The sequence below is a fragment of the Parasteatoda tepidariorum genome, chromosome 8 (assembly GCF_982258835.1).
Source record: "Parasteatoda tepidariorum strain Cologne lab strain chromosome 8, Ptep-v5.0, whole genome shotgun sequence".
Classification (NCBI taxonomy): Eukaryota; Metazoa; Arthropoda; class Arachnida; order Araneae; family Theridiidae; genus Parasteatoda; species Parasteatoda tepidariorum.
In genome coordinates, this window is record NC_141762.1 from 108,222,058 (window position 1) to 108,247,931 (window position 25,874).

The window sequence follows — 25,874 nt, forward strand, 5'->3', positions numbered from 1 at the left end:
GATAAAATCATATGTACATACATTTTAGTTACATTCATTTGTACGTATACAAATACGTACAAAATGCAGTACATGTTAATACGTGCAAAATGTATCATTATATAATACATTCTACTATCTACTGTTAAATATAATCATTCATAAGAATACAATAGTCTTGTAATCGTGTATTTAGATTACATGTAATCATAATTACATGTAATCAAATTACATGTAATCAAATTACATGTAATCATGCTTACATGTAATCATATATTTTGATTACTTGTAATCATAATTACTCGTAATCGTTTTTGTTGTGATTACTTGTAATCGCAATTACTTGGAATCATGATTACAAGTAATTGATAACTGTAATCAAAATTGTAATCATGATTACAGCTGTAATCAAAATTTTTTGAAAGTTGTAATCATGATTACAAGTAATTGATTACTGTAATCAAAATTGTAATCATGATTACAGCTGTAATCAACATTTTTTGAAAGTTGTAATCGTGATTACAAGTAATTGATTACTGTAATCGACTATGTAATCATGATTACAGCTGTAAACAAACTTTGTAATCACGAGTACAAGTAATTGATTACTGTAATCATGATTACAGCTGTAATCAAAATTTTTGAAAATTATAATCATGATTACAAGTAATTGATTACTGTAATCAAAAAATGTAATCGATTACATTTTTGGCCAACTCTGGTAGAAACCACGAGAAAAAGAAATAAAAAGCTGTTGGCAACACCACACCTTCTGCTTTAACAAAGTAAGCTATAAACTTATTGTATGCATAAATATAAAAATTTATTAACAAAGTAAGCTATAAGCTTATGATATACATAAACATAAAGTCTGACATACGTCCCAATGCCAATAAATGGCAACCACCTATTTTCTATTTCCTTGTTTGTCCATTATTTGAGGCGAAATGTATGCTTGTAATAAGAATGAAATGGAAATGTAAGCTGTTTTTTAAAATTGTAATTTCCTGTCTGTATATGATTAAACTTGCAAACTATGCAAGTTTTGAAAAAGCTTCCGATGATTTAAATTTAAAATTTACAAGTGCGTTTGTTTCAAGTAAAGAGAATTAATCATGATTTTTCTTAAAGTAAATTTTGACTAATGTTAAAATACTTAATAGGTAAGTTTCTATGATGGATTTAATCCTAAATTTTCGATAAAACGTATTTTGAATTGCTACTCTAGCCTATATATTATTTTTAGTATATTATGAAAGTTTTGTTAATTAATTGGTATTTCAAGAGAGTTTGTTTAATTTTCTTCTTTTAAATTTGTATAAAATTTTTATAATTAAGGTTTTCGTGTTGCACTGAAACATGATGATTGTTAATTATTTAATTTAATTTCTTATAAATATATTAGCGTTTGATTTTAATTGTCTCTTTTAGCATTCCAACACAATGATTTACTTGAATATACTAAAATTTAAGTTTTATCATTTGGATAGCTTTATTTAGAATTAAAAACTATTTTCTGCTATTTGGTTGCATAGGTTCTTTACAGAATCAATTCCATTAAAACAAGTTTAAACTCATACTTAATAATTTTTTTAGGTTGTATGTGTAACCATGCGATTTTTAAAAAATTTTGTGGTTGATATGAAAATTAGTTGAGGAAAACCATTTTCGTTTTTATAAAGAAAATAATCATCTGAAAAGTATGAATATGACATCTTTGAATTGTTTTGTACTTGTTAATTATATTATATTTTCATGCTTCATGGGAAACTTCGAAATAATACATGCTTGAATTTAAAAAAAAAAAAGAGCTATTGTTTATAAAATGTTAATATTTGTGCTTATAACCAGGGTTTAAAAATCAAATGACAATTCAATAATGTGCTGCGCACAATATTACAGTAATCAGTATCATGCTTATGTTTGGATACCATCATATAAATTTTTAAAAATATTTTTGGAACTGATTATTAAAAAGCAGATTGGAAAAAATAAAGGAATTTATGTGTAGCTTACAGATTTTCTAAACTTGATTTATATTTTATTATCATTATTAGTATTTATGGGAATGTTAATTAAAATATTAATAGATTGTAAAATGTACATTCTTTTAGAATATTCAAAGGTTAAAATGTATTTTGTCCTAAAATTTCTGGAATATTACTTGGACCATATTAAAAATACTTAGCTCATAGGGATAATACATTTTTGTTGTAAATGCAAACTATGTTATGTTAAAAAAATTTTCTTAACTTTTGTTATTTTTCCAAAAAATATTAATGCCATTTTGGAAATACTTTTATATATTTGGAAATGCTATTTTTCAAATATTGTCAGAAATAATTTAGTTTTTTTTTAAAAAAAAAATTAATATAATTTAAGATGTTTTTTACTCATATTAAAATTGCCTTTGGATTTAACTCATTTTAACCAGCTTAAACTATTAATCTATTAATTACTAGCACACACGCACACAGATATATATTAAATTGGGCCTTTTGTAAAATGAATGTATTGCTATAGGCTACCATTGACTTTTATTATTTTCATTGAATTATATAATAAGAAATCCAGCCAAGAGGAAACTGATGGGGTTTCTGCTTCTTCAAGAAGAGCAAATAAAGAGAATAGTAGAGCAAAGTTACAATAGATTGTATACTTGACGTATACTTCTTTTTATTAAACATCTGTATTTTTATAATAATAAATAAATAATTAATATTTCACTATTTTCTAATAATTTATTTATTTTGACCGACTGACAGCTCCGCTTTTAAAAATTTATATTTTATTCTGCAGTCTTCTCTGCATAGTAAAATTGTTTTCTTTATGTTATTAGATAGGGAAACATTTTCTCAGTTTTGCCCATTTGCAAAACCAACAATGAGTCAACAATGAAAAACCTTTATAGTATATCCAATTTTAAATATAAAATTTTTAAGAAATCACATTTGCTTCAAAGATAACTAGATCTTTGGAGAAAAGTATGGATAGCTTTTCTATAATTATAAGTTGGTATGGCTCAGTGGTTAAAGCACTGAGCTACCATTGTGAAAAAACTGAGGTTCAATCTCTAGCAGCAAAAGTAAAGGCAGCTTATAGGTATTACTGACCATATTGCAACTATTATCATGTTGTTGGCTACAAAATTGGTAAACTGTAACCTTCTTGGCCTTATTAAATCACAAACAACTCTTGAAGAAATTTTTTTAGGGACTTTCTTTGTGTAAAAAATAGAATTTTTCTTAAAAAATTGTCATTATGTCACATATTTATTTCATTTTCTTTCAGCATTTAATAAACCTTAGAAACAAAGAACATGAAGAATCCAAAGAGCCATATTCAAGCTTTGACCATGGTTGCCAGCAGTGTTACCGTTAATCCTCATATTCCAATTGGTCGTTATTTTAGATCTGGTTCTGAAATGCTGAAAATGGCAAAGATGTATCTCGATGAAGGAGAACTAGAAAATGCTTTTATTCTCTATACTAAATATACAACGTAAGTATAACTATTCGTTACATTTCTTTATTATTAAAAGTTCAAAACTTTATTTCTTTTGACTGTAGATTCTAGGAATTATATATGCATATTTATAGTTAAACTTATTTATTGTATGTAAATCCTATGTTTAATGTGGAATATTTTTAATAAATTGTAAGTTTAATGTTTAAAAAACCTTTAACTTTTAGGTTTTTCATCGCTAACTTGAATTTACAAATTTTCAACAAATTTCTTGATAATTATTTATTTAAAGCTGTTTGAAGAAAGGTAGACATCTAACTGTGGGAATTTCATTCATTTAAAATTATGCAGGGTGCATAGGGTTTTTTAAAAGTGCTTATTTTTGATTTACATTATTTAAAAGCTACAAAAGGTGATTTTTTTTATTCGGGGTTTGTGAAAAGTGCTTAATTTTCTATCTTTTAAAAAGAGGTTTCTCTTTCCCGTATCGATTGCTGTTCTAAATTACAAAAAATGCATGATTTATCACGATTTTCTGTGCAATATTTATCAGAAACTAGTTATTTTGTCATGATTTTTAAAAGTTTTTGAATTTTATTGATTTCATGTTTACAAATTAAGAACTTTAAACGAGAGAAAAAAGTAATTTTTTTTACTGCACCGATCCTAATTATGATTTTTTTTTGGAAAGTGATTCAAAATATTTTTTGAGTGCTTAGAAAGTACTTAAAAGGTGCTAACTTTTTGTTGAAAAATATGGCTACCACCCTGTTATAAAATATCCCTTTTGCTCAATTTATTCAAAAAATCTATGTGTATAAGAATATGAGATTCTTCATATATCCTCTCATAAATCACACAATCACTTGAAATCACAGTGCTATTTTGTTTGGTAAGGCATTACGAATGGTAATTTCAGTATTTAGAGAAGGTATTTCTAGTATTCAAACCATCTAAGAGATTTTTTACTTTGTGTCTATTATCGATATGTTTACTCACCAAAGATATGTTCCGACCAAATGTTTGCATAAACCGAGAGTAACAGGACGAAATAATTCTATCAACAAGATTCTCATTTAAAGGCACTAAAGTTGTCAAAAAGTTGAAATTTTTCTGAGTTTAATAAATGCTAGTAATAATATATTTTGTGTCACGTGTGTTATACATTCAACAATTACCTTGTAGAGGCAAGAAATTTAATCACAAAATAACTCGCATGTTTTTTTCTCTCTTTAATATAAATGAAAAATAAAGGGAAGAGATTTTTTAATACTCTTTAATATTTATTTTTGATATTTTTTGCCCAATCTTGTTTCACAAGAATTTTGATTCAATCAGCAAATTGCCTCATTCCTGATATTTTTGTTGTTGGCAAATTTTATTTAATATTTGTATATATGCATAGCTCAATTTGTAAAAATAGAGGTTCTTTTTATTGTTTTTTATTCACATTGAAGAAAATAACACTTCAGTTATTTTGTGGTTGAACTTTTTATTTTCTAGACAAGTTTGAATACTGTGGCCCCCGCCCAAAAAAAAAAAATTGTACAAAAGGTGGTACTAAATATATTTCTATATATTGTAATATCCTGCACAGTCAACAAGGAAAATTTTTTCTTAGTGACAGCAACAGTTACGTTTCAGTGCATTATATTTAGTTTTCAAAATACCTGCCATAACTTATCAATTATTCAAACATATGTATTTAAGAATTTATGCTTTTTTATGGTTGCCAAAAGTCTTCCCGGTTTATCTATTTCCCCCTCCCCTGTAAAATCTTTTACATTGAGTCATTGTAAAATCTTTTACTTTTTAAAGCAGCTATGCTTTTTTTGGAATTGCATTTTAATGCAAATTTAAACAAAAGAAACTTTAAAGTCTTTGTTTTGTGAAATATTTTAGAGGGACTAAGTTTTTAGTGATAATTTTCCCCAACTTTTTTGATGTAGGAGATTATAATCTTTTGTTATTGCCCATTATCATTATTGTCTTCCTGGTTTATTGATTTTCCCCACTCCCGTAAAATCTTTTTTATTGATTAGATATATATATATATATATAAAAACTTATTGTTTTTCTTAATTTTCTTCGTGTTTTTCTGTTTTTATTTATTATGATATATATATATATATATATATGCAGTAAAACCTCCGTTAAGTGACCATTCTTGGGACCGAAAAAATTGTCCGTTTATGAGAGTTGTCCGTTTACGGGAAGAGTACCCTAATAACGAAGTTTAACGCAACAACATAAATTGTTTTTAGAATATTTTCAAAGATGTAGAAATAAATAATCCACAATAACTATCTACAAGGATATTTATTTAAACTTTAAGAAAGTAAAAAATATTTAAAAAAGTTTGATATAAATACATAATTTTAGTTGTAGCAACAGATAAATAAATATAATTTTTTTACTAGCATAGATACTTAAGTTAGACATATGATACCGAGTAGTTGCTTTCAGTTTTTAGTTGGTTTTAATTATTAGGTTCACATTCCCTTACACCTACCTATCATTTGATCGGGAATGTGGTTAATACCTTCTTGAAAGTAAACCTCCCAGGATTCAAAGAATAAAAAAGCAATGCATACCTGTAAGTCACGAGGACCTATGGAGTTAATTATTCACAATTTATCAGCTATCAAGTGTCTGAATAAATGTTTCATTTATATGAACACTTTTGTTCTCTTTTATCCCTGCTGTGTTAAATACAGTCTTCAAATTGATAAGAAAAATTAAAGAAATTTTCTATGGGGAAGAAGCATTGAGAGCATTTCAGATGTCATTTCAACTTGAGGGGTCTTATAATCTATGTGGTCCAGATGAAAAGATCGAAAGATGCCGCTGTCCGAATAATTTCAGGAAAGCAGTATCATTTTCTCTCCTTTCTTTACGGCAAGGTGACAGAGGAGAAAGATTGATCGATTAGTAGTGAAATAGCTTAACAATACTTTTCGTTATGGATAAGGCAAAAACTTTACATGCTTTAAAAATAATGAAAAGTCGCATTTTTTCCCTTGCAATTTAAAGCAGAAATAGTTTTTTTTTTCTGATTTAGAAAATGTAGTGTCCGGTTTGAAGAGATAGAAAATAACGTTTCAAGGCCAAAATGACTGTCCGCATATGGATATGGGAGGGTCCGCTTTGCAGAGAATGTACATAATGGTTTATTCATAGAAGATTCCCGGGGAATTACAAATATGTCCGTATTGAGAGGCGTCTGTTTTGCAGGAGTGTCCAATAACTGGAGGTTTCACTGTATATATATATATATACACACACACATATATATCCAGAGATTCAAATTTAATCTTTTGTTATTGCCCCTTATCATCTTATTTGCAAATAAAAAAAAATGTGAAACAATTAAGAAACAAGAATGCTTTTCAGTACTTTAAAGACAAGCACTTGAATGCATCAGGAGAATTTCATGTGTGTGATTAGTATCATTTTGTGACTTAGTTCAGTGAAGAATATTGTTTGACTTAAAATTGTAACTTTCCAGGTAATAAAAGAAGAAAAATTTTTAAAACCTACTTTTTTATATAAGACTTTTGTAATTTAATGATGACAACCAGTTTCGCTATTCATTAATTTTCATGAATACATTTTTCATGAATTTTTATTGTCTTTTATGTTTGAATAGCCTATTCATTTTTCATTTTATTTGTCTATAAAATATTAAAACTATGTATATATTTATATTTTAATAAAATATATTTATTTTAACACAAAGGTTGTTTGTGGAGCAGATACCTAAGCATCCAGAATATCGGACTTTAACTGACAAGGATAAATTTGAGACTACAAAGGTAAATTTATCTTATGTTGCATTTATTTTAAAAACCATTCCACTTAGAAACATTCCTTTTTTTTACCACTTAAAAATTAAAGTTTAGACAGGATATCATTTTGCAGGTATTTTTATGAGATATAATTTATAAACCTACATTCCCTGGAATAAAACAGCTGCTGATAAATTTCATTTAATTTAGTTGTTAGAAGTTTTACTATCTTTATTTATTTTTTTTTTTAAAAGAAGGTGCATGTTTGAGCTACTTTTCTTATTCCTTCATCTAAATTGAAGATTTTTAGCATTATTCATCAATATGTATATTAGCCTTATACGAAGTATATGTATTATACGAAGTATATCCATTAAAAAAAATATTATCAAAATACATGTTACTTTAACAAATAAGTTATTAAAAGTTCCGTTTTTTTTGAATAAGTAAACTATCCAAAGATAATGTGAAATTATTGCTAAATCGTTTATTGCTAAATTGAAAATTTTAATAGCTTTGGTATTTCGGTAAAATTTGCATTTTATCAGCAATTAGCATACAATATTGTATATAATTACTCTACAAATATTTGTATGATTATTGCTCACAATTATACAAATTACAGAATAACCATACTAATATTTCATGAATTCCAACTTTTTTACCTCTGAGGTTTTTTAAGAATTTTTAACCCAGCCAATTTAAATTAGATTATTGCCTTACAAGAAAAATCCATTTACTCAACATAGGAGAAACTCTATTTCATTGCAAAACTTTTGCCATAACCACTTCTTGTAAATGTGATTTCTATAAAGTTTTACAAAAGAAATCTTGTTTGGGTGAAATTAGATTTTTAAAATTTGATGTATGCCTGTTTGAATCCTTGTTTGTGAAATGCTTGCTGTTTGAAAAATATTTAACCACAATGTTTTAATGAATTAAAAACTTGTAAAATAAACTATGAACATACGCATTTTTGTTGTTGACAAAATGCAATAAGGCGCGTTGCCTAGTGCATGAACCAATGATGCTATAATCTAAGTTTGTTCTTTTAAATAAAGGTATAATATAGAAAAGATTAAAAATCAGATCAATTTGTTTAGTTTTCCTTTTTTTTGTAATAAAAATACTCACATTATGTTAATAATCTCTATATTATAATGTAATTCTATGAAGCACAATTCTCCATAGATCATATTGATTTTGCAGATATAAACAATGAACATCATATTGAAGACATTTCTGATAGTGGTCATGAGCCATACTATTCACTGTCTGCAAGAAAAATTATTTGCTAAGTGTGATCACGATCTCTAAAGCAAATCAACATTGATACATTTTTGATGTTAATTCTAATGTTCTTGATTATATAATTTTAGTTTTTTTTCCATGCAAATATGAAATACTTCAGTGCACATGTTTTAAATAATTTGAATTAAACTAAAAATTCTTTAAAAACGTTCAAATGTTATATTTTCCAGATATATGTAGCAATAGTTAATTGTTTAGCTTAATGTTGATACATGAAATGATCTAGTTAACAACAAAATTCTGTATGATGTAAAGCCTCGTGTTCCAAAGTTTGCATTATAAAGGTAGTCTAATGCATCTTCAAATGTACTGTTTAAATTGGTTTAGAGTTCAAACTGCACCATATTCCATCGTTCCTTGGAATTAATATTTATGTTTCAGATTAATTGTTGTTCATTTAAGTTAGGGGTGTACAACCTTTTTGAGTGAAGGGCAACTTGCACAGCAGGTTGGCTAACGAAGGGCCGCACATGTATTTAGACATGTTAATGACAAATGTAGTAATATTTATTTAAACATTAGCATTCCATTTTTTTATCAATAAACTTAGTAATATCAATAACTTAGTAGTATAATGACTCATTCAAAAATAAAGAAACTTATACTTTTTTTTTACAAAAAAAACCCCTACTATTTTTATCATATGAACAATAGATTTATCAAAATAAATAAACATTGAAAAAAAGAAATGTTTTTTTTATCATATCATGCAATACGAAAATTTATTTTAGAATTAAATTCTAATAAATAAGAAAAAACTGCAATGCCCACAGAATGAAAGTAGGAAAAAGTTTAGTCATAATTAAGTAATATAAATTCAAATTAAATATTTTAATTAAAGAAAATTTATAGGTTTTAAACAAAAGCCTCAAATAAAAACAAAACTGTGATAGTTCAAAATAAAATTCAATGCTTATTTTGTAATGAACTTTATTATTTTGTTTTATTAATTATTAGATTTTTTTATATTGTAAACATTTTCCTTTTTTTTATCGAAAAAGATCACTTAAGCAGCAAAAAATTGAAATCTAAACTACAAACAGTGAGCAGTTTAAAAATTCACATTTTCTGCCATTTTATGAATTTCTCAAGTTGCAATAACATTGCATTTAAATTAGGGAGGAATGTAACGAGTATTTGGCCCTTCTGTGAAAAATTCAGTTGGTTGAATGATCAGTCAAATATTCGGCAGAATTTTTTTAGAAATGTATTTTTCTAAGTATTTTTTATCTTTGAATTTTTATAGATATTACTTTTTTAAAAAAAAAAAAATTATAATCAGACAAGTCAAGTTTGTCATTTTTTCGATACTTTGAGAATTGAGAAGGATATTTTTTTCTTCCATTTTTTGCTGTGTTTATTATAACACAGCATTTTCTTAGAAGGTCTCATACTATTAATTTATTATCACTCTTTTCCTGTACTGTAATATAAATAACCCGTAATATAGAAAAGTGTGATTTTCAGTATTAAAGTTTTGTTTCAAGAACTAAGAAAAATTTGTTTCTTCTGTTTTTCTTTTTTTAGGCATTTTTATTATGACTCAGCATTTTTTTTAAAAATAAGGTTACTAGTAAAATTTATTTTATAGCAATATTTTTTATTCTAAAATTATGGCAATGACAAAATTTTAAATTGAGATTTTCGGCATAAGATTTTCATTTAAAAAATTAAGAACGTTTTTTCTATCTTTTTATTTTCTTTAAATAAAAAAAAACTTTTTTTAGACGTTTTCATTATAACGCAGTAATTTTTAATAGCATTTCTGTTGACTTAATTTATTTTTCTTGACTTTTTCTGGTAAATGAAAAACTGAGATGTTCAGCTTTAAAAAAATTTATCAAAAATTAAGATTGATTTTTATGTTCTATGTTTCGCTTTTCAACATTTTCAAAAACGTTCTTGATTGACCTTATTTTTTAGTGTTAATTTATGAATCCGTTTTTCCAGGAAATATTATTCTGAGCATTGAAATTTTAGTTTCAGTGTTGCTATCCTGCTTAAAGATTTTGCTATTTGACCCCAAGTGTACGGCATTCAGTCGATTTTTTCCTCTTTTTTTTGCCGAATATTTAGTTTTTGATCAAATCACAATTCATCACGTTGAGGAAATAAAAACGAGGGAAAAATAACTAGGATTTACGATAAAATTGTACCGAAATAGCGTATCAAAAAGTGATTATTTAATTGCGCGATTAACAATCACGTGTCGTAATAACATCATAGTTAAATAAAGGGATCGTCAAAATTATGTGGAAAAGTATAGAAATAATTGGGGAAAAATATATTTATGCTGAACTCAGCACGAATAAAGCGTGTCAAATGCATGATTTAAAATTTGCCTGTCATAATAGAATAATTGGAATTTTTTATAATACGTTGGAACGCATATCAATGACTGCCAAAAAAAAAAAAAAAAATTGTTGAAAAAAAAGAAAGGATTGCAAAAAAAGATAAAAAATCACTTAGATTTAAGATGAAATCGTCTCAAATAAAGTGCACAAAAAGTGATTATTTAAATTTGCGATCTGAAACTCGCGTCGTAATAAAAATACGGGATTTTCAAAATCATGTAGAAAAGCGGAAGTAACTGATTTTAGAAAAATCATTTATATTTACGATAAAATCGACTTAAGGAAAGCACGTTAAACATACATTTGTACATTTACTAAATCTATTAAAATTGATTGGGTCAAAACGTGATGACTTAAAAGTGCGATTAAAAATTGCCATTTTTAAAAATTTTTAATTGTGTTTAGAAGCTCTCGGGGGCCGCACTTCAGTAGTTGAAGGGCTGTATTTGGCCCGCGGGCGTGTATGCACCTTTTTGGGCCAAATCAATGGACAAATTATTTAATTGAACACTAGCTATTTTTTCATGAAATTTGTTATATGTTTTTTTATTTACTGAACTTTTAACTCTTTTCCATCATGAAAACATAGGCTTAATCTTAAAGGGAATAATTGCACATTTTCAAAAATTCGAAATGAATAAAATTAGTAAAAAATATACATCACAGTGTTAATAAATTTTTTTTCACTGAAATGGTGTTCGTACGCAAACTTGACCGGAAATGAGTTAAAACAATCAGATAATAGAACCTAAACATGCATAAATCGCAAAATTTTACACTGAAATCATTTTTTTTAGATTGAATTCAGCTTTAGTTACTTTTTTTCTGTAGTGAAGCTAATCTTTAAGGTAGATATAAAAAATTAACGAAAATTTTTTGTTTGATGTATTGAATATGACAACCAATTTTTAAATCAAAATATATTTTTAGAAATATAAAGAGATGTTTTCAGGAGCGTGAAGTATGATTAGAAAATGTTAAAGATAAGCAAATAATGCTTAAAAAATTTAAGTTTTTTCCCCAGAAATTTAAATTAGTTAAAACACCCCTTTTGACTTTCTCTTAGATCAATTGTTTGTGTTTGTAAACTTAAGAGTTAAAAGAAAAGTTTTAAATACGTTTGTAAAAAAAGTTAAATAAAAGAATAATAGTTTAAACTCACTCTTTTTTCATATTTAGAGAAGTATTTCACTGCATTCCTGTTTACAATTTTTGGATTTCAAGTTTCAATAGTTTTCTACATTTTTTGTAATAATTATATTTGTGAATTTTGTAAAAATGTTCTAAACATGTCGTGGAGTGACTCTTCAAAGGTAGTAGTAGTTCATTAGTAGAATACTTGCAGAAAATCTTTATTATTATTTAATAACAAATGTATGGTATATTGCACATTTACAACATCATGAGTATGCTAAGCATGTTCTGTTGAATTCAATTTAGTTCTTATTCTTTGTGCAACCCACATTTATCACATTTAAAATGCATGCTGCCTTTACAGCTAAATGGCTGGACAGTTGAACACAATTTCTAAATAGCAGAAACAGTCAGTCTGTCTTTCAGGTTATGGAAACGGATTTTACACACTCTCTGTAATTCCTTATTGAGACCCGAAGGCCATCTGTTGGACATTAGATGAACATTTTCAAATTCAAGAGAATTGATTCAAATATGATACACAATGAACAAAATAATTGTTTCATTTATATTCATAGGTATTGAAATCAGTGTTATAAATTTACATAAAATGATGGGTTAAAATGCTTTAAAATATAATTAAAATAATTTGTGGTAGGATGTAATTGCTTTATAACTAATAGATAAGAAGTCAAGTGTCTACTGATAGGGACATTTTATCTTGCATCAAAGAGGCTGCAATTTATTGTTAATTAACTGTTGATTAGTCAGGATCTTAAACTACTTCCTTCTATTCTATTGAAAGTAGAATTTCATAAAGTTCTTGAATTATCATTGATAAAAGTAATGTAAATCTAGAGGGTCAGACTCAGTAGCCACTTCAACATTCTTTAATTAATTAGACATGAAAAAATTATTTGTAGATATTTGATGAAAGAATCCTTCCATCGCAAATGTTGAAGGGATTGATTCCCTTTGACAAGAAGAACTGTTAGACCAATTACCATGGATTTTCCATAACGTAATTTTACCTCTTACTATGAACTAATTTTTATCTCTCCAGCAGTTTTATTACTGATACGGTACGATTTTAAAATGAAAAAAAAAATAATAAGGTTTTTTTATTCCTTCTAATTTAAAAAATTTTAATTTAAAAAAAAAAAATATGTGAAACACTTTTAATCCACTATTGAAAAATCACAATAAAAAACATTATTGAGCCAGGCATGCACATTTATTCTTATTGCGATTCTTTCCTATGACTGAAAGAATTCACAGGTTACCTCAAACTATTTATTCAAATGCACTCTGTGCATTGTATCTTTTTGCTAAGTGGCAAACACACGAATAGATTCTTTTATCTACAGAAGCGAAAACTCAAAAGTATATTTTAAGTGTTTTATTTTGCGGATTTTGTGTTGCGATTATTTTTATTTTGTGAATTTTTAATTTTTTAAAATTTGTTTGTGCTGGTTTTAGAAAATAACATTTCACATTATTGAGATGGTGTATTTATTAATTATTGTATATTATTGAATCGAGGTTATATATTAATGATTTCTGAAAATATTTAAAAACAACCATTCCTTATGTAACAAATGACTCATATCATGAAGAATATCTATGCCTTGTCAATTCAAAGAAATGAGAAAATATTGCTTATTTTTACTTTTTCCTAACTTTGTCATTTGAGTAGTTGAATGATTGTTCTGGTAACTGAATCTTCTTTCTTTTAAATTATTTTAAATACAAAATGAAAATTTAAGACTCCTATTTTTATGTCTTTTTTGTAGTGTATATCATTGAGCAATATTTTAAAAAAATATTAGATTTGTCAAAATGTATATTTATTAAATAACTGCTAAAAATATTCATGATTATTATTGAAAAATGTTGACAATTGGTTTGAGTCACTGATAATTAAAGTTGTAGCTTTAAAGAGCACAATTAATTGCAGTTACGTTTCATTCTAGGAAGACCCAGACTTACCATCCAGCGCATGTTTTGGGGCGAATTAAAATAATGTGGAATATCTGGCTGGGAGGAAGCAAGATCTATTGCTAAAGACAGGGGGCGTTGGAGGGATATGCTGGAGGCCTTAAGTGCCCAAGGCACGTAGAGGATAAGTAAGTAACATTTCATTCTATAATCATGCTAGATGTGAGAACTGAATAAAATAAAATATAAGGCATAAAAAACAGTGTAAAAATAAATTATTTAGCATTTTCTGTAGTTTAAAAAATGCTTTTCTTTTATCTTTACTTCAACGTTCCCTTTTAACAAATTAAAACTGTTATAAAATTAAGTTATCTGTAGTCAACATTCACAATTTTAATCTGGTTATGTTATATTTTGGCAGGTTATTTATTTTCTGACTTGAGTCTGTGAAGAGTTTTAGACAGTGTAGAAGATCCTTGCTGAAGGTGTGGTTTTTTTCCCCTCTATCTTTTGTGATTTTATCACATTAGCCATTTTCCCTCAAATAATATTTTACTCATTTTCTAAAATGATTAAGCATGCACTTATTAATTGGATATGCTGAAAAATCTGAAAGTTTTGTTGTTTCGATTTATACCAAAAATTTTTTGTATTTATTTATTTTTACCTAGCTCAGTCAATGTAACTTTGAAATATTTAATTAAAAAAGTATTTCGAGACTTTTTAGAACCTGGAGTAGTGTTTAAAAATGAATTGTTTTGTTGGAAGTTTACACTAAGTGTCATAAATCATAAACAAAAAGTTATAATTTTTGAAAAAAAGCCAAACTTGCTGACAGTAATGATGAAAAAATCACTTTGTTTCATTGAAAAAAAAAAAAAAAAACTGATAGATAGCGGTTACAATTACAAAATTATTGGTTCAAAAGAACCCTTTAGCAAATGTTTGATATATATATATTTCTTTATTACAGATAGCTGTACAGTAATCTGTCAGATAGTTGAAACGTTCATATTATATGGGTACATCATTTTAATAATCTATATATATTAAAAAATTCTGAAAATCAAGAATTTTTTAACTGTAATGATTTTTATATGCAAGATCAAAGCAGCCTACTTTAATAGTAAAATATTAATTTGTAACCCCTTCATTCATTAACCAATGATTCAGCTGTAAAATTTCTTAATTTGACTTAGAGAGTTTGATATCTATGTTAAAGTGTAAGGGTTTATACTAATAAATGAACGAAATAGAATTTTAGGTGGAAAAAAAGGGGTTTTACTGCTACATTCTATATGGAATGTAATGCTTTGCTAATTACTTTCATTACATACTCGGTTAGAATACTACTGGATTTGTTAAAAGAAAAAAAAATGGGGTAAAAGTCTGGTGCATGATTCAATATTAAATCTTGTTATTCTAAAAGGTGAAGTGCTTCCATAAATAAAAAATAAAAAATTTATGTGCCGGTTCGTTGAAGTATACAGCTGAAAGTGGTTCAGATAATCTATATACAACTCTATGACTTTTATGTGATTTTTAAATCTTTGCAGCTTGTTGTAAGACAGATGAATGTTATGCCATGGATTATGGATTTTTCTGTTCTTGATAGAGGCTGGAGAGATTTTTCAAAATCAAAGTTTAGATTAAAAAAAGACAGGCAGATAGATTTGATCTGTGAATCTGCTATTGAAGCTAGTCATTCAACATTATCAAGTAACAATGCTCTACAAGACACTGCTGTTACAGTAAGTATCTATAGTAATCAATTGCTGACATGTTAATTCTTTTATTTTTGCTGTTTGTTAAAATCAATTGCATGTTTATTTTTATTAAAATATTGCTTCAAAATATTTTTAGGTTCCACATCACACTTCAGGATGCTTTTCGCTGATATTTCTTAGTATGGGTATAAAGCAAGAAGGATGCCAAAATCTTTTTTGTGTCAACATGTGTGTCCACAAATGGGTAGAAGCTGAATACCCAATTTCAATTGAACGTCTTCAAGTATAGTAGTTTTCATTAATATTTGTATTTTATAAACTATAAATTTTTTATATGTGACTCACTTTATTTCACTAGTAGTATGCCTTATTATATCTTACTTATTACTGAAACAAAATTCTCACTGATCAAGAAAGATCTAGAATTGCCAGAAATATTTATTTTTGATAAAGTCATGAAAAATTGCTTCTTTTTCAAAACATCGAAAGATCTTACAACCAATCTGGAAAATAAACATTCTTAGAATTCACTGTTGTCATAAGTAGCTAATGAGGTTTGAAGTAAATATACATATAATAAATCTAACAGCAACCATTGTAATAATTTTTCTAGTCAAATATTCCTTTGCAAAATGGTTGTTTTATTTTTTTAAATTCAATCAAATTAGATTATAGGTTTGTGCAAATATTTTTTTTGCAACTTATTCAAATTCCTTGCTAGATTTAATTGTTACTCTGCAATACTTTTCACTAAGCTGGCAATCAATATATATATAATAACAGGGCTACATCCCTGTTATCATAGGTTATGTTTAGCTCAAATAATTCAGTCGTGAACCAATTATTCCTTCATTAGTTTTATTTACAGGTAGGCTGGTGGCTATAACATTTCACATCCACTCTCCACAAGGGAGGGGGTAGACAAAACTCTGGATAGTTTCGGCAGATCTTACATGGAACACATAATACAGCAAGGGTTATGCAAAAACCATTGCTCTTGCATTATATGCTAACAGAAAATAAGGTAAAAAGCCTCAGTCTTTGTTTACCTTGTAACCCTCTGCATTAAGGAAAATCATTCAATTGCTTCCTAATATGGAAGTGAAAGAGGGAAAGATTCTAAAAATAACTCCTTTGAAATATAAATCTAATTATTATTCAATGGTATGTAGAAATAGAATATCTCTACACCCAAAATAGAATATCTCTACACCCATTCTTTACCAAAGACATTTTATGAAAAGAGTTTTAATGCTTTTATTAATACAGAAGTATTTACGATTTTTGTATTATATATCTATATACGCTGACGCCTGGTGGCTGAGCGGTAGCGCTTCGCGTTGTCGTGCTACAGGTCCCTGGTTCGATCCTCGGGAAGGGCAAGGTCGACTCAGCCTTTCATCCCTTCAGTGGGTCGATAAATGAGTACCAAGCATGCTTGGGAACTAAACACTGGGAGTTTCACTTTCGGCTGACCACCTAAACGGAAAACATCTGCTCCTGCAGAGCCCAATGCTGAAGAAAACTGAGATGGGCACAGTAGGCCTTGGCCCTCTATGGGCTGTCGGGCTGTTGAGTTTAGTTTATATATATATATACACTGGTGGACAAAATTAAGAGATGGAGGACATTTTCCCAAATATCTCAAAAAATATGTAATATAAATAAATTAAATTTGGTATGGATATAGCTTATTCCATGATAATATGCAAAACAAAAATGAAAGTGCCATTCACTGGCAAGACCTCTTGCCAATAAATCCAATGTAGTCTGAACTTAAGGATAAAAGATGACAATGAAAGTGAGGCTTGTACAGTGTGTGTTGCCTCTAGTATGGTGTATGGTCACCCCTGACAGTAAATAACTATTGTCCTCCCGAAACTATACCTTCTATTTTCTAAGTTTTGATCCTTTAGACTTAACTGGAAGACTCTATGTGACCCTCATGAAAGATCAAGACTGGCTGTCAAAAATTTATTTAATGAAATGCTCGTCAATATTTTAAAATCTCTACTTTGTATTAATTTTTGAGGTGTCAAAAAATTAAAGAAATCTGTACGTCAATAGAGCTGAAAGTGAGGTATGGCAAAATATATATTGTTGTAATGACACGTCTATAATCAGTTATCATAAAGTATTGAAACAATAGGAATATCAAAACAGATTTTATTGGGTTGCTTCTAAATTAATTTTGTTTTTTCCTAACATGAGCAGGCCTGATCTAGAAATGTGGGGACCCTGTCAATGACATCCTGGTTGTTATTATGTTATTACAATATGTTAGTAAATTTGAGATTATATATATTTCAATTTTGTGTTAACTCATAACTTTAATGGACAATTCTTACAAAAAAACACAGAAAGGAATTACTTGTATCATTTAGGGTGGGCCTAGAAATATGAGGGCTATAGGCTTGGGCCCCTCAGGCCTTCTGATAAGTCAGACACCGAACAGGGGACTGAATTTTAATTATGTTTTTTCACAACAACTTTACACCTAAACCCCATAATCATTATATATTTTAACAGCCGGAGATAGTAACTCTTCCTTGTGAGAAAGTTCGATTAATTTGACTCAGTAGTTTTTGGTTGGTGCCCTTACAAGTGCGGGAAGTGAAAAGCAAAATTGTCTGTATATTTAAATTTTTTATTATGGAAAAAAAATACTGTTTGAGTATGAAAAAATTTATCCAATATGTATGGAGAAGATTTTTTGGCATTACACCAGTGCCAAGGCTAGTTTGCAATATTTTTATTCGGCAAAATTTTTATTAAGATGCAGGAAGAGGTCCCTTTTGCCAGTTTAAGCTGATGAATGCACAATAAAAGACATTAATTGATGCAAACCACTGAATAACAACTTGTGAGATTGCTGAAAGATTACATTTTTTGAAATTGACTGTTCATGATTGATTTGAAAAGCCTATAGAATTATCCCAAGGCTTGACATACGGGTTTTTCATGTTTTCTTGGAAATTAGTTTTTGCCATCGCATTGACACCTGAAATTTGTTTCTCAAACATGAAGAAAATCATCCATTTTTAAGTGCATCATCACTAGGAACATGAAATGGATTGTGTACAATAATGTTCCAGTCTCTACAAAATGTTTTAGATGATTAAACCTTTAGTTCAAATAAGAAAATTAAGTATCACTTGGATCAGTTTTTTACCAGCAAAAAATAAATATTATGTGTGCATAGAATCATGCTATTGTTTTCAAAAGGTATTGAACTAAAATGATTTTAAAAAAAATTGATAAATGATTTTCAAAAATATTTATTCACTATTAATTAATTGGTGGACAATTAATCTATTTTTGCTTCATAGCATGGACTTTTCTTTAATATACACATTTTCAGATTTTCAGTTACAAATCATTTATCACACAAAAGTTATTCCAATGATTTCCTTTATTGAAAGTAAACGTAAAATGTAAACTACTTTTCTTGTAGCTGTTATTTTAAAAATTTAAACAATGGTGCATCAAACTATGAGATTTTGTTTGATACCTCAATTTTAGTAAATAAATGAAGAAAATAAACGAATGGAACTGTGTGACAAATTTTATTTATGTGTAACCATAATTTAAGTTACATATTTTGAATTATAATTTAAAGAACTTTTGTCATTTATTTTTAAAAAGCTATCTTATTTTTATCTGCCCTCTCCCAATGAAATATTATCCATGTTGCTCGAGGAAAACGAGAGGGGATGTTGTTTATAGGTCATAGAATTTTATTAAAAAACTATCTGTTTCAGAGACTAAATTTTGAAAAGAAGCATAACATTTTTAACGAAATGAAGATTTTGAGGTTACATAAATTTTGCAAAGAAAATATATAATTCTAAAAACGAATAAATTATCCACTTTTTTCAAAGATTTTTTTTTTACTTTCAAATGTGTCTCATGAAATAATTTTTTGATAAACAGATTTACAACATCGAATTACTGTGTTTCGTAGAATCAACCTCTCTTTTTTTAGTAATTTATAAAACAAGACCCTCCTGTGTTTTTCTCATTTTGTAATAATTATGAAGCAACAATACTGTGAATTCTGTTTTTTATTTAATTACTTAAATCAGGTTGGAAGATTAGACAAAATAATGATAGGTGGATAGTTGAAAACCCTTTGAATGTAGTAATCATTGATAAAGAAAAGACAGTAGGAAGAAGTGAATTTTTATTTCTGTCTAAAAATAACCTTTTAAAGAACATTATCTTTAGATTAAGATAAAAGATACAAAAATTTGAAGAAAAAAGATTATACCAGAAAACTGAGATAAAAACACATATATTGCTAGTTTTGATGTAATAAATGTGTGTTCAGTTATATACTTAGATTATTTTATGAGTAAATAAACCCTTGGTGTATGTGCATATTAGAGTTGAGGAAGTTTTAAATGTTGACTTACTGACCTCTTGGTAGACACTCTAACTAAATGTATCATTAAGAATTAATCTTCTCTGTTGTGGGATTAAAGAAAAATTATATGATTATAGTCATTACATTTTTCGCTAAGTTTCCACTGCAATAAAGTTTCTTATTCAAACTTTTTATTCTTTCACAGGAATGGACACCAGATGAATGTATACCAGAATTTTTTTCCGGATCCTCTGATTTTTTTAAAATTCTATTCAATCAGACTTAAATGGCCTTGGTATTCCATGGTGCTGTGATAGTCCAGATGATTTTGTGGCAAAGTATAGAAATGCCTTAAAAGTTCTCGTGTATCTGATCGACTATACACTGGATTGATTTAACTTTTGGTTATATTCTTAACATTTCTCTTTTAAACAAATGGATTTATGTTTTTGGTGTGTTGAAAATCGTATTCATTTTCTATACTGTGATTTTTAAGTAGCTTCTAGACTAATCATTATCCATATATATAGGTTTTTCAGGTAAAAATTAAAATAAATAATGTGAGAGTACTAATTTTAACCACAAATAATTTTTTTAAAAACTGTTTGCTGCTCTTTTTCTCAAAAATAAATAAATAAATAAATGAAATCGGAAAAAAGATTTAACTTTATAAAAGCAGAGGTAAAATTTTTACTGATATTATAAACTTTTTGTGACCAACAAAAAAATCTTTTTTTAAAGCATTCTAGAAAATTTTTCAACCATGATTTAAAATTTTTTTTTCTATTGTTGAGTTATTAATTTTAAAAGGGTAACTTAAATATCCTTACATACTGTTGCAAGAAATCTGGGTTTGTAAGCACTAACAACTCAAACAGTGAAAATTATACAATCCTAATTAAGACTTAGAGACTTTGAATTGTCTAAATTTTTCATGTGATCAACATTTGCTTAACATATTATGTTACTTATTACATTACTTTTTACGTTTTATAAACATATTAAGTTACTTTTTTGAAAAAATCCCATTTTTTTAATATTTAAATATAATTTTTAAATTTATTTTTCATATGAATTTTGACCTTTTACTTTAAACTGTATACATCGTAATCCTATGAGACAGAGGAGACAAGCTTTTTTGAAAATGTTTATTTTTTAATCTCACTTCTCATTGGTGAGGTCAAAAAAAAGTTTTACATAATATTGCTTAGATGAATCATAATGGTTATTTCTTATTAATTTGCTCTATGAGGCAAATAATGAAAGAAGTTGCTCTTTAAAATATTGAAACTTTAATTCCTAAAAGTTGTATGTTTGTAAGGAAACGAAGGAAGGGGACAAATATATCCTTTTAAGATTAAAAAAAAAAAAAAAGAAATTAAGGGAAATAATGTATACATTTACTAAGTATTTCAAGACGATATTATAGAACTGCCAAAGGCTGAAATTGCTGTGACTCTATTTAAAAAGTATAATTTTTTTATAAAAAAAGTATTCAACAGGAAATTTTCTTGATTGTAGCAGAAAAGAGGAAATACTCTTTTCGTTAAAATAATAGAACTTTAACAATCGGCACTTGAAAACTATAAATCTGATTTTTTTTGTATCTTACTAATTATTTAGGAAAATTATGTGTGAAATAAAATAAAATTTTCATAACGAAATTTAAACTAGTACTTCCTTTTGTAAAAAAGATTTTAGAGCATGCTCTTAAATGTGTTAAAAATTATTATAAAATATATATTAAAATATGAATGATGAAGTTCTCTTAAACATTAGTCAATAAATGACTTTTTGAAGAGTGAATGCAAAATTATAGAACAGTCATCTTTATATAAATTTTATTTTAAATTTCAACTTCATGCCTAAAAACTTCAATTTTATAATTTTATTTATCAATGATGAATTAAAAATGTTAGATTTTTTGACATCTAAATTCTAAAGTAACATTGATTTAGAAATTAGTATTGGGACAGAAAATTTCCTTATGATGTAGGGTGCTACTGAGAGTTTCTTATCAAAAAAAAGCTTATTTCTTTCTTTTATTTATTTTTAAAATGGAAAAGCTAAGAAAATAGTTTTCTTTTTCTTTTCAAAATGATATAAAATTATTCACGTACACTATATTTGAAAAATGATTTCAAAATTTAAACAAAAGAAGATTAAAGGTACAATTTTATGTTTGGTGGAATTCAATTTTATTCAGGGAGTTAAAAAGAAGGATCTTAATTAAAATTTTGATGCAATTTAAAAAAAAATAAATTTTGTTTTTTAAAGAATACTAAAATTTTGTAAATGCTTTAAAGTTATTCATTTGTAAAAACCAAGCAAAGATGTTGTAAAACAATATATCTGTAGTTATTATTGTAGTGAAACACTTTTTAAAAACTATTCAAAGCTATTTTTTAAAAAAATTATTCAAACAAGCCCCCTTAATATATGCAGGTCGCGATCTCCTAAAAGTGGCTCTTAGGTCAAGTTAACAAAAAAGTATAATCATAAATGTTAATGCTTTATCTTAAATTAACATTCAATGTCTGGACAATTAAAAAATTTTTTTTTTAAAAATTGCTTTTAGCTTTTTTCAGCTGTTGTCAAAAAGAAAAAATGTCTGCTTACCATAAGTTGATCAGCATACAAAAATCCATAGTTATGGAATGGTTCAGTTATTTACACACCTTCATCCCCATAAGTAGATCAAATTTTTATTTTTAAGAACTCCTCGAATTTTTAAGGTATTCAATTTGTTTAGTTTTATTATTTTATAGTAAATAGATTTCAGCAAAAAAAAAAAAAAAAATGCTGATTTAATAATATACAAAATGTAAAAATATTAAGTGTTAAGTTTCATTGAACTGTCATTATGAAGAACTGGGGCTCGATCCCCAGTGATGTCTTAAACCCCACCCAGCTTCAGATCGATGGGTACCAGCTTGTCTGGGAACTAAAGGTGACCTGTTCACGGTTTTGACCACATTGCCACAATCATGTCATTGGTCACAAAAATTAAAAACTTGAAATTAAAACATGTTTATTACATTTAAAAGTGCTATTAATTGATGAAAAAGAATTGTAGATACTTCTAATTACAATTTAAGAAGGAAGAAAAAAGATATTTTCTGATATTTCTTTACTTTTGGAATGTTACAATATTAATTTTATTCATGCACAGCTATCTAAGAACCACTGCATATTGTTATCTGCAGTGTTATTTGCCTTAATTAAATCCGTGAAATGAAAATAATAAAAAATTTTCTGGTGGAAATTTAACAAAAATACTTTTAGAATAGTAGTATGAATGTTAGTTTTAAAATTTTGATATCTGATTGATTACCAAATTAAAATGTTACAGGTATCTGACACAAACGAGAGTGGTGATGAGGAAGAGCAAGTCCAGCTTTTTTTTGAAAAATTTAGGTAATATAAATAAACATTTTAATTTAAAATAATAAATTTTTAAATTGTTATTTAATTACTATTTGATTAACTTTCAAAAATTTTGACATAATAATTATATTGATTGACATGATGTAAAATGTTGCTTAAGACAATTTCAAATAATAATTTTATAAAAAGTATTTTTGTCTTGAGAATAAATATGTTGAATTGCTCTGGAAATGTTGACTTTTTATCGATTTCAATAATAAAGAAAATGAAAATATTGTTTTGAAAAGTATTTATTGATATAGTTTTCTAGAAATTATTTATCAAATACAGTGAGCTTATTTGTGCTCAGAACTAATGCAAAATAATAAACGAAATATCCTGTATTACTTTAATGTAATGATTGGATTTTCATTGACTAAAACTCAATCCTTTCCCAATGGAACAAGTTCAAATCTATTTGTATTTCAAATCCTATGTAGATGCAATGCTATTCTGTTCCTAAAATTATAGTTTTTAAAACATTCCAAAACACTCTCACAAATATGGGATGGTCGGGAGTTAACGAGAAAGTGCATGTGTCGGACTGGAAATGAAAGCGTTTGATTGTTGCTTGTGTATGTGACAGTCTGCTCCAATAATGGTTCAAGGAAGTAACTTCAAATATGTCAATTAATTAATGTAGATGATTTTTTAGTTACGAAACTAGACACAAAACATACTTTCTCTGAATAAACTTACCTTTTTTTGGTAAATTTTTACCTTGCCTTCAAAATATTGGGGGTGGTTGTAATCTGAGAATAATGTTCAGGAAAGCGGTCAAAATTGTGGACCCTTTAATGTTAATTTTACTTTTTGCTTAGTTTGGAATGTTTTGAGAATTTCTTAAGTGAATGGAAAAATTTTTGCACACAATTATGGAATTGGTCTATCCAGTGGTGACTTCTTGCAAAAAATAATTTTATCCCTTATTAATTGTTTTTTTTTATTATTTTACTTAATAATATTTGAAAACATTTCGAATTGTGCGGTATACAAATAATTTTTTTTTTCTCTTTAAAGACTGTATATAGAAACATACAAACTTTGAACAAAATCAGTTAAATAGTTCCCGAGAAATAGAATGAAGTCTTTTATTTGAATTTCTATATTTGACCAATTTCATTCAAATTTGGTATTTTATCAAGAATTAAATTTTTTTAAATGATGTAAAAATTTGTATATCCTATATATCTTATAATGTTTATCTTATATACCTTACACTTCAAAATTTTTCAACTCTTATTAAATAAAATAATGAAAGAAGACAAAAAAATTATTTTTTGCCTGAAGTTATCTTTGGATAAACAAATTTATTAGTGTGTGCAAAAATCTTTCAATTTGCTTAAAAAAATTCTCGAGATATGGCGAAATGCCCAAAAAGCAGAATTAACATTGGATCGCTCTCCTGACTTGGACCAAGCCCCAAACTTTGGACTGTTTGCATGCCAAAACTATTGGGACCATATTTTCTAGATTGTGGCTTCCCCCTATATTCTGAATGTCAGAATCCAAATCAATTGTAAAAAAGAGTGTTTTTATTCACAGGAGGTACATTTTTGTATTAGTGTTTGGTTTCATAACCTAAATTGTCATCTGCACTAACTAATTAGTATAACTGAGATCATCCCCTCGAACTATTAGGATTTGGTTCTAGTGATGAAAATATGGTCATTAGATAAGATATTCAGGATATTTCATTTATTTTGTATGCACTGCACATAGCTTTTTCTTAAATGCAATTTAAATGAAACAGCAATAGCATATTAATTAAGGACCAGCATTTATGCATAGTTAAAGCAAAATTACTTTTAAGGCTTGTCCCATAGGAATCCTAAACTAAACTTTATTCAATGGAATAGGTTCAAAAAGATAAAATAAGTATTGAACAGAAAATATTGAACAAAAGGTTAAAACTTCAGCTTATTCTCATGAATTATCAAAAGAAAGATTTGAAAGAAATTCGCATTCTATATAAAAGAGGATCAGAAAGGCCTTAGCAAATAACTAGAATAAATTTGTTTGACTAAATGACATATGTTATCTTTTATTAATGGATTACTGCCATTAGTGTAAAAAAAATCTCCCTATAGCAATAATTGTTACTATATATACACTGGTGTGCAAAAATTAAGCAACAAGTGCGTTTTTTGTCATAACTCTATGAGAAATCATCCGATTGACATGAAATTTGAATATGATGTACATTATTTTGTACTTAAACGATGGTAAAAGAATAATGGCTCAGAAATGAATATAAAGCTTAAAGTAGGGCATGGAACAGAAAAAGGCTTTATTTGGGCTGTACCAGTAGTTTTAAAGGCATTCCAAGCACTAGAAACAACACTTTTGTTGATCCCGAACTCTTCGGCGACACTGGTAGCACTGT

At 27.2% G+C, this 25,874-nt stretch overlaps 1 protein-coding gene across 12 annotated transcripts in view; it reads left to right on the top strand.

Annotated features, from left to right (window-relative positions):
• Window positions 1–845: 845 nt before the first annotated feature.
• The window catches only part of LOC147806664 (STAM-binding protein-like), a 42,933-nt gene continuing 17,904 nt past the window's right edge, over window positions 846–25,874 (top strand). For 4 of the 12 annotated variants that reach the window (XM_087149278.1, XM_087149281.1, XM_087149282.1 and 1 more), the window contains exons 1-6: window positions 847–1,142; window positions 3,271–3,480; window positions 7,184–7,259; window positions 15,526–15,720; window positions 15,833–15,979; window positions 23,415–23,479. In XM_087149278.1, the coding sequence (XP_087005404.1) occupies window positions 3,299–3,480; window positions 7,184–7,259; window positions 15,526–15,720; window positions 15,833–15,979; window positions 23,415–23,479 (665 nt within the window). In that variant the 5' untranslated portion in view covers window positions 847–1,142; window positions 3,271–3,298. Of the gene's footprint in view, window positions 1,143–3,270; window positions 3,481–7,183; window positions 7,260–15,525; window positions 15,721–15,832; window positions 15,980–17,910; window positions 19,946–20,267; window positions 20,467–23,414; window positions 23,480–25,874 lie in introns of those variants that run through there. The other 8 variants (XM_087149283.1, XM_087149284.1, XM_087149285.1 and 5 more) reach the window with 8 other exon arrangements.